General features: G+C 31.7%; 1 protein-coding gene across 2 annotated transcripts in view; it reads right to left on the bottom strand.

Annotated features, from left to right (window-relative positions):
* LOC123703780 (sperm surface protein Sp17) overlaps window positions 1-20,928 on the bottom strand; it is an 87,846-nt gene that overhangs the window by 37,016 nt on the left and 29,902 nt on the right. For both annotated transcript variants that reach the window (XM_045651930.1, XM_045651931.1), the window contains exon 2: window positions 5,268-5,459. In XM_045651930.1, coding sequence (XP_045507886.1) covers window positions 5,268-5,459 — 192 coding nt within the window. The remainder of the gene's footprint in view (window positions 1-5,267; window positions 5,460-20,928) is intronic.

Here is a 20,928-nt window from a genome sequence, read left to right as displayed (position 1 = left end):
CCATACCAAATTTCATGCAAATTGGTTCAGTAGTTTAGGCGTGATTGAGTAACAGACAGACAGAGTTACTTTCGCATTTATAATATTAGTATGGATATTCGGATGTTATGATATCCTTGTGCATTTTTAATATTTAAAACTAGCTGACACGACAAATTCTGCATGCTTCATAGATTTCATAAAATTTATGCCACAACAACTTTCATAATCTAACAAATATGGTAACTATTTAAAATGTTTAATATTCACTCAATTAAAATTTTTACCGCGGCTTTGCTCGCATTGTCTATAATTTAATTAATAACATTATCATCCTCTAAAGAACTGCTTAGTTCTTCTCTGTGGAAGCTGCTTTCCTGCTTTCCGAATCGGTAAATTATTATTTTTCTGTATTTTGACGATTGAAAAGCGCTTCTAAACGAAGTCTAGTTGAATAAATAAATGTTTGAATTTGAGAATTCAGTGCTAATCCTAACTAGGACACGGAGATGAAAGATAAATAGTGGTTAGGAATACTCGATCAATTGGAAATGTATTTCAACCAATTTCAACCGATAATTTCGCTTTTATTCCTTTTACTATCATAAAAGGTATTTATGATCTTTAAAGGGTATATTTCATTACTTTATGTTCACATATCGAAGTCATTTGAAAAATAAGTATTGTAAGAGAGATAAATACCGATTGTAAGAGACATATGTACAAATTATATTTTACAATACATTACCTACGTGATTTTTTATTCTAATTTTTTTGGAACGAAAGAAGCCTATTGCCATGACGCGACCTTGAAGTTTTACTCTCAATGCGCCGAAAGAAGTTCCACTTCTGACTCGTGTGCTCGGCACACACGCTCTTTATATATTCGTAATATTAAGTCTAAATTTTATTAATTTTCAAAGTTCGATAAAATAAGAACAAAGATGAATTAGTTAGATAAGTTCAAACCTTATCATTTGCCAAAAACTGTACACCCAAAATTCTACTACATATGAATCCTATCTTTTATAAAAGGTAGACCGAAAACGGCTCAGCCATTTCCCAATTACGGAAAGGCACAAATAAATAATACTCACGCAAGTAAGATAGACCACGCACACCAAACATCGTCTGCCAAGCCATACATAATTCAATCACTAACAAAATAAGGTACATTTCCCTTTGATATTGCCGCAGTATTAAAGATTAAGTAGGCCTGCATAGCTGTTACATTATGCAGTCTGTAGGCTAACGTGAATAAAGATAATTTTGTTGTGAACGTATATATTCCAATATATTTAGTACGTCGTTTATGAGTAAAGGTTATATAAAATATTTTAAGCTATATATCACAAGGAAAGGCTAATGTAATAATTGATTAATATGAAAATTAGACACCAATTCTGTAGAAGAATTCAGAAGTGCTGAACAAAGTGATCTAATAATTTGTCTAGCTGTTTGATTGAATAGCTTAATAACATTCAGGCTGTTAATTGAATGTTGTCGTTTAATTAACTGGCTAGGCAATGAATTGAACGGCTGATTGAACTAGCGACAAATACATCGGGAAATGTTTTTTTTTATTCTAAATGTTAAAAGAAATTATGCTAGCTCGTTTAAAATATTATTTTTATTAAGTTACATAATATTCTTGTTTTGACTATTGATATTATGTCGATCGAAATTCTGCTTATTCCATATCTTTATATATCAAATCCATTTCATTAATGTCCTTATCGATTTAGTATAAAAGCTAATGTCTTCGAAGAGAAATCTCAAGAGGATACTAGCTTCTCGTCCCGGCTCCGCCCCGGTTGACCCGGGATAAAATATAGCCTAATTCACTGAGGAATAATGTGGCTTTCTGTTGGTTTGTAATATATAATGGCCAATGGGATATACTTAATGTTTGCTACGTATTTATTACTGTCCTTAATATTTGAACTATCAATAATTTTTACTACGTTATTGATCACGTGTGGAAAATTTGAAATTTGTACTTATCAGGTGAAGGACAGACAATACAATCATTTTATGAGATAACCCATTATTTTTTAAGCTATTGCATAGCTTCTATCGCGGTCCTTGAGCGAAATTCCGTAATGAAAAAACCTCACGCTCCCCACTCCTATGGGCGGAGGTATGGCTTGAAGGTCTGGAATCTGGAATGGCAGTTCCCAAGTGCCACACGTCGTTTTTTTGTTTCAAAAACTATATTTTTTAATAAAGTTATAAGTAACTACAATATACCTAAGCAATATACATATCTTCCGTTCTAGAACTAGCCAAAATCTAATTTCCACATTAGATTACACGACAAAGGAATATTTTAACATTCTCTTGAAAGCTCCTGAATACTCAAAACTATTCCAATAATGCCTGTATTACAGGACTCGAATTCTCAATTTGCATCTTTAGATTAACTTTAAGACTATACCACAGACTATACTATAGAGATAAAAAAAAAATGTAATTAGATGAGTAAATAATACTATTTAAGATACAGGTATATTATGATTTAGTATTGACAAAACATAATATTTTCTGTACTATAACATAATATATGCAGTAGTAGGTAATTTACATTGAATATTATGAGGGTAGTTCAAATGTAATTATTGTCTGTATGTACAATGTACATCTATACTAATATTATAAAGCTGAAAAGTTTGTTTTTTTGTTTGTTTGTTTGAACGCGCTAATCTCGGGAACTACTGGTCCGATTTGAAAAATTCTTTCAGTGTTAGATAGCCCATTTATCGAGGAAGGTTATAGGCTATATATCATCACGCTACAACCAACACGAGTGGAGCCACGGGGGTGAAACCGCGCGGACCAGCTAGTAATTATATATAAATCATTGCATATTGGTTGTTCAATAACGGCCTCTTTTCAGTTTTTAACTACTGAAAGGAAAATATTATAAACTACAGTTCTGACTTATCTCATTACTCTGTGACTTTACTATTACTTCTTTAAAAATCAATGATCAAACCAATGTAAATCCCGTAAAATAAAATTCGCATTTATCACGATATACGCGTAGACGCGGCCAAATAATTTGCTTTACTAATTTCTAAAGTATTTAATGTCCACTTATATTGATTTTCATTAAAACAGTCTTTATTCTGTAAGTATTAAGACTCAATATAGTATAAACAATAAACATTGTATAAATCCACAATGTCACGAACGACTGCAACTACGATGGATTCGCAATCAACTTACATTGTTACAGTTATATGGACTTTCAGAGACAATGCGGTGTTTAGATAACTATTCTTGATAGATTGAAGTTTAGTTGTTTGAAAAGCAATTTTACTTTCGCAATATAAAATGAACTGTTCTTGTAGTGTTGTTATAAGTTTAATGTGTTAGTTATTGATCCAATTGTTTTTTCTTTTATAGAGACAGATTACAAAAATCAAAATAACACAAAATAATAGCTTGTACATCTTTGATCTTACTGCTACCGATATTAATCAGGATAGTTTGCGAGTATGACTGTATGTATGTTTGTTTATAGAAACATAATAGTAATAGATTGAATAATAATTATACCTGGATACGGATAGCATACGGTTGCGGCCCAGACTGTCTTTAGTTTCTTATTAAAGGAAGCAATATTCTACAACATCTGTTATTTTTACAAAAATCCTTGGCAATTATGGCCTTCAATCGTATTACAAAATTTACAAGCATATGAAACTCAAAGGTCAATCAATAAAGTATATTCGATCTAATTCTGCTTTCATTGTAACCTTGCCATGCCTTAGGGTGCTTTTACACCAATAAATAAAATAAATAAATATTATAGGACATTATTACACAAATCGACCTAGTCCCACAGTAAGCTCAATTAAGGCTTGTGTTGTGGGTACTAGGCGACGATAAATATAATATTTAATAAATACATATATAGATAATAACACCCAGACCCAAGAACAAATAATTGAGTTCATCACACAAATATTTGCCCTGACCGGGGATCGAACCCGGGACCGTCGGCTCAGTAGGCAGCACTTTACCACTGCGCCAACCGCGTCGTCGAGTATATATTTATACTATGAATAATGTGCGAAGATGTGTAGCGAGGAATGTGTTTTCAAGAACCAATTAGGTACCTACATTGCTTCGTTTAGGACCGGCGCAGATAATATGGCGAAGCGCATCGCAGCGAATTTTTAATTGTCAAACTATTATCGACATTGTTTTCATTAAAATAAAATTTAAAATCAAATAACAACAATTTATTTCAGGGAGCATCGAAGCGTCGCACGCGAAACTTAGTGCACTGCGCTTTTTGGAATGTTATTTCAATGAGAAAAATGTCGATAATAGTTTGACAGTGAAAAATGCACTGCGCTTCGCCGTGCATTTTTGCACATTCTGCACCGGCCCTTAGTTTGAAGTTGAAGCGTTTAGCGTTTGAAGCGATACTATTGGTTATTTACAAACATATTCCTCGCAAACATCCTCGCACATTATTGGTGAAAAGCCTTTTTGTTAAGGCAATCAATAATATCATGACATACAGCTTAATATTCCAGTCAGAGGGGGAACGTTATCGCCGTAAAATATACGAAAAATGTGCGTTGTGAAACGTTTACTGAAATTATAATAAGATGGATTTTGTAAGCCTTACCGGAGTCCTAATTCCTTCCTTTTGAATACGATAGAATTGAGTTTTCTTTTATGAATGTGTAATAAGTGTCGAAATAAGCATACAGTTTGTTTGTACAATTAATTATTATTAGCAATTAGAATATCCTATAGGATAGGATACGATAGAATTAGAATATACTTACATCTAAAGTACCTACATTTATTACCTTAGTCCTACTAATATTATAAATGCGAAAGTTTTTTAAGGGTGGATGTATGTGTATGTGTAGGTGTATATATTTATTATTACTCTTTCAGGCAAATACTACTGAACCGATAAAAATGAAATATAGCACATATATAGAGAGTAACTTGGATTAACACATATGATAGGTTTTATTCCGGAAATCCCACGGAAACGGAACGCGGGCAAGGCCGCGGGCGGAAAGCTAGTAGTAAAATAATACATGTTTGTCTTACCACAGATATAATTAAATAGTTACTAAGTAAGGCTGGTTGCAGAACTTGACCGACCATCAGTGCGTACGTCAGTCGCGCTTGTCATATGTATGGAAATTCATAAAACCGTTCATAGCTAGACCGACCATACGCACGCGTATTGTCATGCGTAAGTGTCATAGTCATACAATTGTTGATGCGTATCGTCAGGCGCTAAGATTTACCTTTATCATCAGCGCGGAACTCCGCCTCTAGCTCCGCCTTGGTCGGCTCCTGCTGGTTCTCAGCCGGTTTCTCAGCTGCCTTCATGTTGACGGATTTTCTTGTTTTGTGACCACGGAAAACCGCCTGTATCTTAGTGGCGGCTTCTTCCTCGGAGGGACCACTCTTATCGGCTGATTCTTTTTGCTTTTCCTCTGTGAAAGAAAATTACTTATCAAATAAACATGTTAAAAACGTAATGTTGTTTATAGAACTTAAATTTTCAAGTTAGTTTATAAGTAGATTAAAATATATATCTAATATTATGATGCCTATCACTTCAACATAAATAAATATTATGTATTTATTTTTAATGATTATATATTATAATTCTTTCTTCAATATGCATAAAAAGCATCATCATGATTTATGTAATAATAAACAATCCTAATTATATTTTATTATTTGGTTTATATTAATTAATCCCAACGCTGTCATAATAATTCTAATTGCCGTCCATTGTTTGAAAATAATGGTGTTAATTGAAATGAATGATAATGACAACTGAAGGACTAATAGTAATTATTGTTTGATTTGAGTAATAATCGTAAAATTAAATTCCTCTCATATTGACAAATTGCAGATTCTTCATTGTGTGAAGATGGTTTCTTTATTTTTATTTTTATAAGTCATAGATAATAACTGAATACTAGTCTTAGTTTAAAATTTATTAATATTTAAATGAAACAAAATAAAAATAAAATTTACCGGCCGAATTGATAACCTCCTCCTTTTTTTGAAGTCGGTTTAAAAGTATTCAGCAGAAATAATATGTGTACACGTTTTCGTATTAGGTACCAAAGGTAGGTACCAAACCTACTTTATTAGACTACCACGTAAATAAAGTCGAGTCAAATTAGTTCTCAAACATTGTACAAAACACTTTATTACTATTAATAATAAGTTCACAATCCTACTAATATTATAAATGCGAAAGTTTGTATGAATGTATGGATGTTTGTTACTCTTTCACGTAAAAACTACTGAACCGATTACAATGAAATTTAGCACACATATAGAGGGTAACTTGGATTAACACATAGGATAGTTTTTATCCCGGAAATCCCACGGGAACGGGAACTGTGCGGGTTTTCCTTTGCAAATGCGGGCGAAGCCGCGGGCGGAAATCTAGTACTAACTATAATATCTACAAAAACCTTTTATTTGTATTTGTGTACTACTCCAATAAGATTTGTTACAATCAAGTTTGTTTTATTACTGTTTTTATAAGGATCGTGATAGTCCCGCTTATTGCTTCCAAGCACGCAATCCATGGATATATTATTGTGTATCAAGTGCACTCAAAAATAGACAATTTTTCCTTTATATTGATAGGTAATTGATATCAAATTTGCTTGATACATGAACCTGGGTAATTCATAGATTTGCTATACAAATTATTTTGTCTGTAAGGACCGATTTTTCAATGTCACCAATGCTTTCTCGTATTTTTCAAAGGATTAGATAGAGACCAATGACCTAATAGACTAGTAGACGCGGCATACGCCAACATCATTGCACTAAAAAACAGCGTAATTAATACATACCTACTTACTAACGCATTATCACCAATACAGTTGTTCTCTCTTTCACTCTCACGCACGAGACATAATACATGTCTCACTCATGTACTTCGTAATAACAACTGCCGATTAAAATACAAAAAGAACGTCCAGCCACGACGCTGAATGGTGCGTGACTAAGTGAAACTCGGGCACTTACCTGAGTTTTTTCTTGCCAAAATAGAGAGCGGGTAACGTATCTAGCTCTTTTATATATCATAGATAGAGACGGATAGAATTTGTTTGTTACATAAAGAGTTTGAAATTATTTAGCTTTATAAGTTTTATAAAAGCCTTTGGCACCTTATTATATACTACCTGTGCCCCGCGGTTTTACTCGTATTGCTCCACTCCTATTGATAGCGTGATGTCATATTTTGTAGGTACAGAAAGCTATAATACTTACTATAGTGTATCTGTACTGTATAGTCTTCCTCAATAAATGGCCTATCTAACTCTGAAAAAAATTCAAATACGACACGTAGTTTTTGAAATTAGCGCGTTCAAACAAACAAACAAACTTTTCAGCTATATAATAAGAAGATTATTACCGCTGTAAAATATCTCATCCCACCAAAAACATAAATGTAAAATTTGGAGCCGTGTTCAATCGTTGACTTAATTTGCCAAAAAAAGAAATGAGATCATGTGTGCCAAGTTCTGCAGACAGTCCAGAAATTTATTTACAAAGATGTATTAAGTTCTTAGGTTGCCTGAAAACTCAATTGTTTTATTTTCCCTTAGAGAACAATGTTTATTCCAAAATATAACTTTTTTAATTTGAATAATATAATTATTATTTTCGCAAAGCAAACAACTAATGACCTATTGAACCCCATAATTTGATGAGGCTAGTTTTACATACTGTTTATATTTTGTGAGGTTCTAAAAACTATTTTGCCTCTGAAACATCTACGTTAACTACAAAAAGACTTCGCAGTTAAAACGGGTAAAAACCAGTTAAAATAATATAAACTTACTATACATATCTATACATTGAAAGCACGTGTATTAACTCTATTTCCACACTCAGTGTCAGAATTAACTGCCCCACATTCGTTCTGAAACGAGAAGCTTAATCAGCATAAACTTAACTCATCATGGCTCGGTGGAAGCGATGGGATGTAGATTGATTCAGTTTCCACTCGTTAAACGATTATACGGGGTGCTTTTCGATTTGGAAAATATATTTACTAGCTGTTCCCTGCGGATTTACCCGCAGTGCTCCACTCGTGTTGGTCTTAGCGGGATGATATTATATAGCCTATAGCCTTTTTCAATAAATAGGCTATTTAACACCGAGGGAATTTTTCAAATCGGACTAGTAGTTCCTGAGATTAGCGCGTTCAAACAAACAAACTCTTCAGCTTTATAATGTTAGTACAGATTATTATTTTTTTTTCATACATAGGTTGAAGGTATTGTGGAAATGGAAAAATTTAATGTAGGAAATGTTGAGCTTTTAGGCATAAAGTTAAATAATCCTATCCTACTAATATTATAAGTGCGAAAGTTTATGAGGAAGGATGTATGTGTATGTTTGATTGTTACACTTTCATGCAAATACTACTGAACCGATTACAATGAAATTTAGCACACATATAGGTAACTTGGATTAACACATAAGATAGGGTTTATCGCGGAAATCCCACGAGAACGGGAACTATGCGGGTGTTTCTTTAAAAACGCGGGCAAAGTCGCGGGCTGAAAGCTAGTATACATATAATAAATATTACGTGTCCGGTATGCAAAATAAATATCCTGTCATAGTTATGTATAATGTATGGACGATGATTAAGATTTATCATTTTTGATTATGTAAGATCCTAAAATTTGAAATTTCTTGTTAAATATTACCCGCATTTTAGTTAGTTTAATTAAATGTCCCTTTCTCAAGGCTATAGTGTAATTTTAACGTAGAGAGCTTTAAGCTCGTAGATTTATGCAACTGTGAAAATAGAGCTACCGTCCATATTTATGCAGTCAAACTAAGCAGTCAAATGTATTGTCATGCAAATACAAGGTAATAGAAATGCTCTGTTTTGCTTGTAGAAACTTTGAATAGAAATCTTAAAGTCACTTAATATTAAACTGCTAATGAAAAATGTACTCAATTGATACTAATATTTTAAAGCTTAAGAGTTTGTTTGTTTGAACGCGCTAATCCCAGGAACTACTGGACCGATTTGAAAAATTCTAACGGTGACGGATAGCCCATTTATCAAGGAAGGCTTATAGGCTATAATATTATTTCATCACGCTAAGACCAAAAGGAGCGGAGCAATACTGGTAAAACCGCGGGGCGCAGCTTGTATATTATATGGAACAAAGTATATACTTCGATCTATTTATGTAAAATATTAATATCGATCGATTATGTTGCACTTCAATGATTTCAATGATCTATTTTTAACGATTGTACTTATATTTATACGTTCTTATATAGTAGTAACTAGTAGTTTCATAGTAGAATTAATTTGTATTTAGTTCGGAATTACACGGATAATGTGCATTGTGGCTGAAATCACGATATTATATTGTATGAAATACACAGTTTTAGGGTTGTCAATGTAAAAGAAAAAATGATTAGCTTGATGCGTTTAAAACTAATTAATGAATACATCTTAAGTATCTATATGTTTTCTTATGTAGACTTGAAAGTACCTACTGCCCTTAGAGTTAAATCTTTTTCAAACAGCGTACCTATTTGAATTCATTTCTCCCCTGAAATTAACATAATATTATACAATACATTTCATTTAAATATAATATAAAAGACTGTATAATATGTATAAAATATAATATGCAAATTGATATGTTACTAAATCATATTCTGAATTATATTAAAACTAGAAGTTGGCAGCCCTAATCCCTCTGTATTTCATATTCGCAGCGGTGAAGCACCTCAAATATGCATTACTATGTAGTATGTAGGTATTAACATCGAACAGAAGATTAACAGCATGAATATTAAAGATCACATAATATTGGATATAATCGTTATTTATGCATGCTAGTTGAATATGCAGGATGTTTTTTTCAGGGTTGTACAATTGACATTGTATAGGTAATGTTATAATTATACTTGAAATGTTTATAGAAAACTTTTTACCGCGACTTTGCTCACGTTAAGAAAGAGAAGAACATCTATTTCATACAAACTTGTATCTCCTATTTTATCTCCATAAGGGTGGAATTTATCAAAATACTCTCTAAGGGGTCTTAACTCTTAATGCCTGCCTGCATGCCAAATTTAAGCCCGATCCGTTCAGTAGTTTGGACTATGCGTTAATAGATCACTATGTCAGTCAGTCAGTCACATTATACATTATTTAGAATCTTATAGTGCTAAATATTTACTTAAACTTAAAAGTATCGGTTGTTAAATTATTATTAGGTATCCATTAAATCGAATTATTGTTCATTAATTTACGAAACAAAGTTTTTATCGGCTTAGGAAAATTTGTTTTAAATTGAAAATAATTAAAATAAATCTCCATTACCTATAAAATCCAATTAAGGAGGAAATAATTGGGTTAATGGGTATATTTTAAAGATACCAATTTACTTTTAAATTTACGGTTATAGCCCATAGACAAATTAAGGTCTATTGCAAATTTTAATAAGTATTTTACTTTTCTCGTAATAAGTTTTAATATCATAATTAAAGTAACGGGAACATGAGATTACTTACATTACAGAATCTTTTCTTTAAATATTATTTTATAGCTTACACTATGTTTTAAGTCACTGAGTTTAGAAAAAAAAATACTTGGCACAAGGCCATCTGTATTTAAAAAATGTTCTGAAAATGTCCTTGTACTTGTAAAATATATAAATACATTTATTACAGTTGTATATTGTATTCACAATATACAATCAAACCTCATTAAAATATACTAAACATGCCGTTAAATTACATACTGTTAAATAAACGAATTAAAAATACATTTTCATTATATCAAGCTCACTGCAAAATCGCAAACACAATAAAAATATTGATGAAAATTTTCTCAACAAATTGCTTACTGTACTTGAGATAAATTAATGAAGGCATTTATAATTTCGTTTCATACAATTATAAAGAGGGCTTTATTTTTACAAGAGCTCAGAGGTTAATAAAGTGTGAGTTGAGTGCTCTGGGGCGGAATAAAAACCATCGAGAGATGTTAATTAATTTGTATTATTAGATAAATTATGGAGGGATCAGGGAAGAATAGATTACCATCTTAACAGTGGACATTAATAAAAAGCTGCGCCCCGCAGTTTCACCCGCGTGGCTCCGCTCATGTTAGTCTTAGCGTGATGATAATATAGCCTATAGCCTTCCTCGATAATATTTTTTCAAATCGGACCAGTAGTTCCTGAGATTAGCGGGTTCAAACATACAAACAAACTCTTCAGCTTTATAATATTAGTACATAATAAAAATGACGCCAAATGTGTTGGTAAGAGCAAAACTCGTTAATTTCGTTAATTCTTTTTTTATAATATTCCTTGCAGTACGAGGATGGTTATGGAGAGAAAACGTAAACACATACCACGGGAGAAGCCGGGGCTGAACACTAGTAGTATACTAGTACATATTTAATCTAAGTTCGTTGATTCAGCTTTTCTAATATATTGTTAATGAGGATTTTTTTTTCAACGACAAAGACTTCTTAAATTGAAGATATATATAAATATAAAGCATTGTATCAAATTATCAAACTTACCCCACACTAGTTGGAAACAGTATAATTTTATATTTATTAAGTGTACCGAGTTTCCCCAATTCCAATTGAATATTTTATCGAGTTCCAAACGGGATGTTTATAAAGTATTCATGTCCTTTCCTTAAAACTCTGCTTAAGTTGAGTTTTATAATTCCCTTTACGAAATAATCGATACCTACTTAAGGTGGAAGAATCAAATTAAGGATAAAAAGGTTATTAAATCATCATTGCAAATCACATTAAAAAAGGTCTAACCATTTGATGAGTAAAGTTTTTAACCGACTTCAAAAAAAAGGAGGAGGTTATCAATTCGGCCGGTATATTTTTTTTTTTTTTTTTTATGTATGTACACCGATTACTCCGAGGTTTCTGAACCGATTTACGTGATTCTTTTTTTGTTCGATGCGGGATGGTGTCGAATTGGTCCCATAAAAATTTTATTCGGATAGGCCCAGTAGTTTTTATTTTATAAGCATTTTTGTCTGTAGGTATTTGTAAAAAATTTTGCAAGTGCAAGTTTGAAGTCGGTTGTTTTTAACGCAGTTATCACTTGTTTATAATTCATGAACAATCGCACAAATTTTAATTATTCACCTACCCTCTTTTTGCGCGAGATATTAATCTACGGGGTTCACACGTGACGACATCGTCATTCGTCAGTCTGCGTCAGACAGTTGCTGGGTGAGGTTGTATCTACGATTTATTATTGCAATTTTTATAGCATCTTTTGTTTTGCAGCAAAGAAGATAATACGTTATTACCTGTAATGACCTGACACGTATAAAAAAGCTCTAGAATACACACGAATGAAAAAGGGACGCACACACGGGAGACAGAAGACATTAGGTCAGTGATTTGTTCTTTTTATGTCTCTGGGACGAAATTTTGCACGTTTTATAATATTCTTTACATTTACATAATATTATAGTTCGTGATTAGTTTGATATTTTGGTAGTTACAATAATGAATTCCCTTAAAATTGGATTTTCATTTAAAACAATATTGGTATATAATGTGTAAGTTAATAAACTATCTTACATCGTTTCAATCATACAAACACACTTCAACATTCTAAGTAACATTATTATACACAAACTGATATCACAAAAAGTCAGAGCTCTAAGCGCAATGCCTAGCCGACCCACACTTGGCCATTGTCTAGTTCGTTAGCATAGTTACTGAATTAAGTGCTTTCTCCTTTGTCAGCTGTAGCACAGATAGTATAATACAAGGCTGTAGTGTGCTTCATTGCAGTGTCTGTGGCCTGATTTAAACATTATGTATGGAAATTTTTTATCAAATTTTATATGTATTGGCTTGTCACCAGGTTTTGCATGTGTTGATTCGGGATAAGAAAGAATGTGGAAAGGAATAATTTGCCAATAGAAGTAGTTTCAACAACGCAGACGGTCAATACGTTACAATATTTTTCATACTAATAATAATTAAGGTTTTTCAGTAGGTTAGTTTAGTTACCTTACGGCGTTATGTTCTTTTTAATTGATGATCTACTATATTCTACTTTTATACATATAACTTAAGCATTTTATTGCAATAATAATAACGCCCAAAGGACGATCAGGAAAACTATATACCATTCTCATTTTTTCCCCCGCAAATACATATATATCTACTAGCTGTCCGCCCGCAGCTTCGCCCGCATTTTCAACGAAAAACCCGCATAGTTCCCGTTCCCGTGGGATTTCCGGGATAAAACCTAACCGATGTGTTAATCCAAGTTACCTATACTGTGCCTATACGCCTATACGTGTGCTTGATTTCATTGTAATCGGTTCAGTAGTATTTGCGTGAAAGAGTAACAAACACACACACACACATCCTCACAAACTTTCGCATTTATGATATTATAGTGGGATGGTAGCTATGCATTTTTTCCGCAAAGCCGATTAAAATGAGGTCCACACATAATTGAATCCATCCTGCATGTGAGATTAAATTTCGATACCGTATTAACGGAAATCTATTAAATAAATTAATATTCCCTTACGATCCTCGGTCCACTTAATTATATTTAAAAGCTCATAAATGGGTCCATTATCTTGTTTGATATTCGGAAATTTTAATATTGCTTCCTTGTTATTTTGCGCGTGCGCCTTTTTAAATTTTAATTTCATATACACAGACAGACAGACATACAATTTCACTTTATTTGAATAAGATAAGCTTTGATTAATTAATGGTACATATAAAAGTTTGATAAAAATAATTGAACATAAAATGATTAAGAAGAATTTGAACTGTGAAAGTAATATAAAGGTACAAGTCCGAGCCGGGCCGCAGACCGCAAACTGCAACAGCAAACTGCAAGCGATAACACTTGTTTCTATGAACTATACATTAGGTATAACTGAAGAACGAATGAACGGGTGTAATTATTTTTTATTTAATTTTGCTAACTTGTTAAATTATAATGCACTTACTTGCAGGTAGGTAAGGTTATATATACCTAATTTTTTTTATTCGTATGGTTTTCTCCTGATTTGTATTAAATACTTTATTTATTAAAAAAAATACAAATATTATAACCCCAATTTTGCCATAGGTATCCGAACTTTATTTCGTTTCAATATTAAATAAATTGTTTGTTTACCAGATTAAAGTTAAATCGTATTTTCAAGTCAATATTTGTATAAGTCCAGAATTTTCAATAAATTAATATTAAACCAATATTTATACTGAATTAATTGCAATATGTTAAACAGTCCGATAAAATGAGCAAAAGGTAAATTTAGTTATGACGATTTAAAAGTGCTTATAGAAGAAGTCTAATTTAATAAATAAATGTTCGAGTTTGAGTTTGAAAAATATTACCTAAGTTATAACGTTTGATTTTGCAATTAATAAACTTCTTAAGTCGAAAAAATAAGAATCCTTATAAAGTTCTCATAAGATGAAATTTAAAACCAGTTTCCCACTCTAGTTTCTTTGGAACTAAGCAAACACAAGTACAAAGAAGTACTAATTAAAAGCTAACTTCGTATTCGCGACTTTGTAAGCGTAAATTGCATTTTTTTAAAGATGCTGTTTTTTTTTCATAAAATTACTTAGTATTACCAAATCTATATAGTAATAGATTATAAGTACAAAAAAATAGGCGCTAGCCGATAAATATAGTCTGTATCAATCCTAAATAGGGTAGTTAACTTTATGACAACGAAATAATTTTACCATCTAGGTACAGGTAAATTAGCTTGGAGAAATTTTTGCGTTTGTAGTAGTGTATGGTCAGCAAATAAAATAAAACAACATTTTATTTTTAGTTATTATTTTATAATATACTTATATATATTTATATATATATATATATATATATATATATATAAGTATATTATATGGGATTTTAAATTAAACTATATGTGTTTCTCCTCTGAAAAAGATGAGACTTTAATTTAATATTTGCACATTTAACATACGTATAACTTTTACAAAATGACAATGTTACTAAAATGAAAAATTTACTAACCTGAAAAAGAAACAACATTTAAAGTTTAATTCTTTAGTTTGAGAAGTCAAAGGCTTGCCTCGACCATGTTTTAACACTGGAGCCATTTTGAATTAACAATATAAAGTTACAACACTTACACACAAATTTAACACTTCAACAAATACAAAAGATTGCCCAAGTGACTATGGCACTTGGTATCGCAATCAAACTTATTGTTTCAAGATGAAATATAGCTCAATTTAAAGCTTGATGTTAGTACTTTTAGAAACGATTAAAGTTTTTATATAAATAAGCCGCAGTTCATCATCATCATCATCAGCCCATATACGTTCCCACTACTGGGACACGGGCCTCCTATGAGGGTACAGGCCATAATCCACCACGCTGGCCAAGTGCGGGTTGGCGGATGACACATGTCGTCGAACTTTTTAATTCTTCGACATGTCGGTTTCCTCACGATGTTTTCCTTCACCGTTCGAGCAGTGGTGATGTTACAACATGCGCAGATAAATTGAAAAATCAATTTATTTCCGAAGCCGCAGTTCGCGACAATAAAAATAAAACAATAGTTTTATTCAACACTTCAAAAAAATACTTTATCGTGTTTAAACTAACGATGAACATTGAACGCTAAGTTTTACATTTATTACATAGGTAATATTTTAATTTACAAGACAAATGTGAAAAGTAAATCGTAATAAACATTACCTATTTCAAAAAAAATTACGTCGAACATTGCGTCGAACACATTCATTCAAGATTCATTTCAAATAGAAACTATGACATAAGACGCAGGACGCTTGCAAGAGAGATAGATATATGTGTCAAAACAAAAACTTTTACTTTTATTTCTATTTATTTGGTATAATTACGACTCAATAGTGATAAATATGATCATTATAAATACAAATAGGAATTAACAATATCACGAACACGTGACACAATTAGTATTTTACCGATTCCATACGTGGTCATACATGTTTCAAAACACAAACTTTTAATATTATTTCTATTTATTTGGTATAATTAAGACTTAATAGTGATACATATGATCATTATAAATACAAATAGGAATTAACAATATCACGAATACGTGGCACAACTCAAATTTTACCGATACCACCCGTGGTCATTCTCCTTTATCAATTAAACTACGTACTACATAATAATTATAATTTTTGAATGAAATGGGTCCATGGTTCTAACGGTACCAAACAACTGCATCTGGCACCTGCGGACAGCGTAAACTGGTTTATTCTGGTTTTGTGCGTTTTTCCACTTTCCACTATCAAGTGACGATTTATTTATTTGTTTTGTTTCGTAATTATTATGGTCAAATATTAATTATGAAACAAATTATAATGGACACGATATTTTATTGTTTCACGGTAGTCGCCTTGTCGTTTTTGTCGTCGCTCAAGGACGTGAAATTGAATGATATATTTTTTTTATAAAGTCAAAACCATTTTCTTTCAAATTAAAAGTTGTTTTTATTGAAAACAAAAGTGTTGCTAGGAATAAGTATAAAATTAAATAGTAATGTTAGGATATCGAAACATTTTTGTATAGGCCTGAACGATATAGTGGAAACGCGCTCTAAGATCTGAGTAATATACACACCACTACATATGCAAAAATTTCTCCAAGCTAATTTACCTGTACTATTAATTTTTTAAACGTTACCTACCTCTATAATATTATAGTAAACGCATAAAAGCATAAATAAAAAAATATATTTATCAAATAAAACTTGTGAATATGGTAGATAGATAAATTCATAGAGAAGCAAGAGGTACTAAAGATATGATCTTAGAATCGATCTTTGATGAATGAGCGTCCACTCAATATGATAATGTAATTATAGATAACATAGTTTCAAGCTGCACTTCATCATACTAGTGAATAAAGTTTTTTTTTTTAGTTCTCGAAGTATTTTTATAGAGATTTGAATTTATAGGTACTCACACTCACACATGTATCTATACTAATATTATAAAGAGGAAAGGTTTGCATGTATGTATGGTTTTCACGCATAAACAACTGAACCGATTATAATGAAATTTAGCACACATATAGAGGGTTACTGGGATTAGAACATAGGATAGGTTTTATCCCTGAAATCCCACGGGAACGGGAACTATGCGGGTTTTCCTTTTAAAACGCGGGCGAAGACGCGAGTGAAATGCTAGTTTATTATAAAGTCTGAAGAAGCACCATTGAATCGTTGTTACCATTTATTTGAAAATATAAAATAATATAAGTAATCAACACGAGTAATTTTAAAAGTGAATTTCATTAGGTGCGTAGCGTCATGGCAATACTGAGTACTGACCCGTCATGGAGTAAGGCGACGATTTTAGTACCTATCTTTTAATCTTGCCAAAGAAGTTTCACTTCTGACACGTATGCTTGACACACCCGCTCGTTTTCTTGTAAAATGGCTAGGTATGTATTCTACACCTTTAACCCATTGAGCCCCAAGCGGCCCGATCGGTCCACGACATGATGGATGACAGATTTTCTATGGTGTCTGTGATTCCGGGGACTGAGTTAATATATATATATAAAACTCAAAGGTGACTGATATAGTGATCTATCAACGCACAGCCCAAACCACTGGACGTATCGGGCTGAAATTTGGCATGCAGGTAGATGTCATAACGTAGGCGTCCCCTAAGAAAGGATTTCCCGAAATTCTTGCGGTAACGGGGAAAAACGGGGATGCACGTACAAAGTCGTGGGCGGAAGCTAGTATAAACTAAAACGAATGTCACAATTTCTCACCATAATCAAACCTCATAACCTTCAGAAGCGTGAAATCGATAAACACAATAATAACGATCCATTTATGTTCATTCATAACGTACGCGGACATAATGAACCATTTTCCTTAACCTTAATATCCTGACAATCCTGCAATCTCGTGATATTTATGGACAAACAAAGCTTTATTGGAGGAATAGAACAGCATTATTAAATACCTAGTTATATAATATTCGTATAGTATTACATTATCTGGGTATACGGTATATATCCGTATGAATTTTGTTTTGTAATATATGGTAATATATAACAAAAAGACTTGGAGCTTCTATTATACAATCAATTATCAAACTGTAATTTTGAAAATATATAAATATAAACATATCACAAGCAATTTGCAGTAGTAAAGTATAGAGCTCAAAAATATAAAAATTCGCTCTTAAATAATTTGTTCACTATTCCAACTTATTCTACGAGGCATGGTTTATGGTTTATTATCACATTCTTATAACTGAATTTTAGTTTTACCATACCTATCCGAACATATTTATTTGCATATTCATATTCTAAAATATTGTCTTCCAACAAAATAACTACTATAAATTTACGGTATGCTTTAACAGTTTTCGTTAACCTAAGAGATAAGATACCTACAGCGTAAGCGTGCCCGGGTTTTAGATTCTTATTTCCTGAATTGGCTTTCGAACTAAAGTACTGTCTAGCATTTTATGAATACCAGTTTAAGTGGGTATTGATTGTCATTGTAGAGAAATAAATAAGGATAAATAATAATAAAAGTGGGTAGTGGGTAGCTCCGAAACAGAGATGGTCGTCAAAAAAAGTAAATCTTAGCTGAAAATTTTAACCTAGAATCGACAAAAAACACAATCGACATATTGCTTAGTATAAGTTATTAATGCCACAAAGGCCTTGTATTCCAGTCTTCCTAAAATCGTGTTTATTTTTTTAATTTGAAAAAATTCAATTTGAAACAAAAGACATAGATGAAGGTAGGTGATAAAACTCAAGTATCATCACATACTTAGAGGTAGATTTTATTATAGCAACAATTTATTTAGGTATACCAAAAACATAGAATTAAAGCCAAGAAAACTTAACGACGAAACATAAGTATACAATTATATAATAACTTGAAATTGTATGTTATTTGTCGTAATAACTTTTATTGTTCATATCAACGTCAAGTTGGCTTTAATAACTTGAGCTGTCAAGTTACGGCCAATTTTCTATATTGTACCTACCTACTGTAGGTATATCTTATATATAAAATTCTCGTGTCACAATGTTAGTCTGCATACTCCTCCGAAACGGCTGTACCGATTCTCATGAAATTTCCTGTGCATATCGGGTAAGTCTGAGAATCGGCCAACATCTATTTTTCATATGTACCACGGGCGAAGACGGGGCGGACCGCTAGTCTAATTATATATTTTTCTAGTAATAACATGTCATGAGTTCCCTTACTTCATTTTATAATGAAAATTGAAAGAACGTTAAAATTGTTCAAGAAACTGAATCAAATTCAAATCTAATATTCGAAAAAATAACGCCTCTATGTTGATACTTTGACAAACGAAACTATGAACATAATTAGGCCTTTGACCATATTTTGAATTTATGTTTGAATCTAAATACATGGAAAAACTTTTAAATTAATCATAGAATATCAACCTTTAACTATTAAAATCAATCATTAACGCTGCCATCAAATCTATACATAAATAATTGTAATAAAACACCAAAAGGAAAAACACATGCTTCATACAATTTATTAACCTTTCCCCCACTTTGTCTCCTAGAATTATAAATGTCGCAGCCATATTTTAAATGTCAGATAAACAGCACGTGTAGAAAATTTGTGTTTAATTCACTGAAAATTCTTTTGTAAGGATATTTTTCAGTGTGAAATGTGTTTTACTTCTCTGTGGTAACTTGTTAAGATTTTACAACAAAATATATGATTTAAATCGAACGTAGCCTTTTTATAACAAGAATATATTATTAAGATTAGATAGATCCTATATGTCCATAACGAAATAAAAGTGATTTAGGTACCTATGTATGTATACCTAGGTACCTACATCATATCGGTCCCCAGTAAAAATAAATTTTAGTTAAACAACACTATAAAATGAAAATGTTATAAAATGTCACCTAATAATAATTTCATTTAGGTATAACACAAAAAGATTTTACCTCACCTGTCTTATAAATAACATGTCATACAACCTTATTAAAAGTATGAGCGTGACTTGCAAGTATTGATTTACGGATTACATATTAAAGTAGGTTCTATCGATCTGACCCACTTTCCTAAACTTGTATTAAATTACAAATTTGGAGGGCTTATACTTCATTCTTTGAAGCTTTAACTTCTTTCAATCCGTATTTGGTCTTGGTCGTGATGTTTGTAGGATTAACGCTTGTGCGAATGCGAAGCGAAGCGAAGCGTTTACGCTATATTTGATTAGTCTGTTAATACCTTTATGTATAGTTTTTTATGGACATGCTTCATACATTACATACTATTATTACAATACAATACAATAATACAATACAAAAAGATTTATTGAGCCAAACAACACAATGATATGCTTATACATTCAAGACACCATTAAAAAAAAATACAAAAATAAATAAAAAGATTACAAAATTACAAAAATAAAATAACATGATAACAATCGAAATTACATCAGACATATCAAAATTGCATTGTAGCTACAAAAAGGCCCTGGCTAGGCATAAATGTTGCAGAGGAAAACTCCACAACGCTGGTAATTCTGCCAGATACCCACATGGCTAGTTTGCGCCTCTAAGATAGAAGGAGTATGCAATTAGATAAATAATAATAAGTACATAATATATTCAATAAATATATAATGAATAAGTTATATAATATATATAGGAGATAATATTTTTGGTCAAGTTTATGGGTAGTTTAGTATGTGTTAATTATGAAATGAATAAGCAAGCAATAAGAAATAACAATATAATAGAATATAATTTTAGATACGTATAATAGGTATTGGGTATTGTTGGAGAATATTAAATTACTAATGTTGGAATTTTAGCAGGAACGATTTGTAAGTATTACATT

The sequence above is a fragment of the Colias croceus genome, chromosome 27 (genome assembly GCF_905220415.1).
Source record: "Colias croceus chromosome 27, ilColCroc2.1".
NCBI classification, from domain to species: domain Eukaryota; kingdom Metazoa; phylum Arthropoda; class Insecta; order Lepidoptera; family Pieridae; genus Colias; species Colias croceus.
This window is presented reverse-complemented; position numbering and strand designations above follow the sequence as displayed.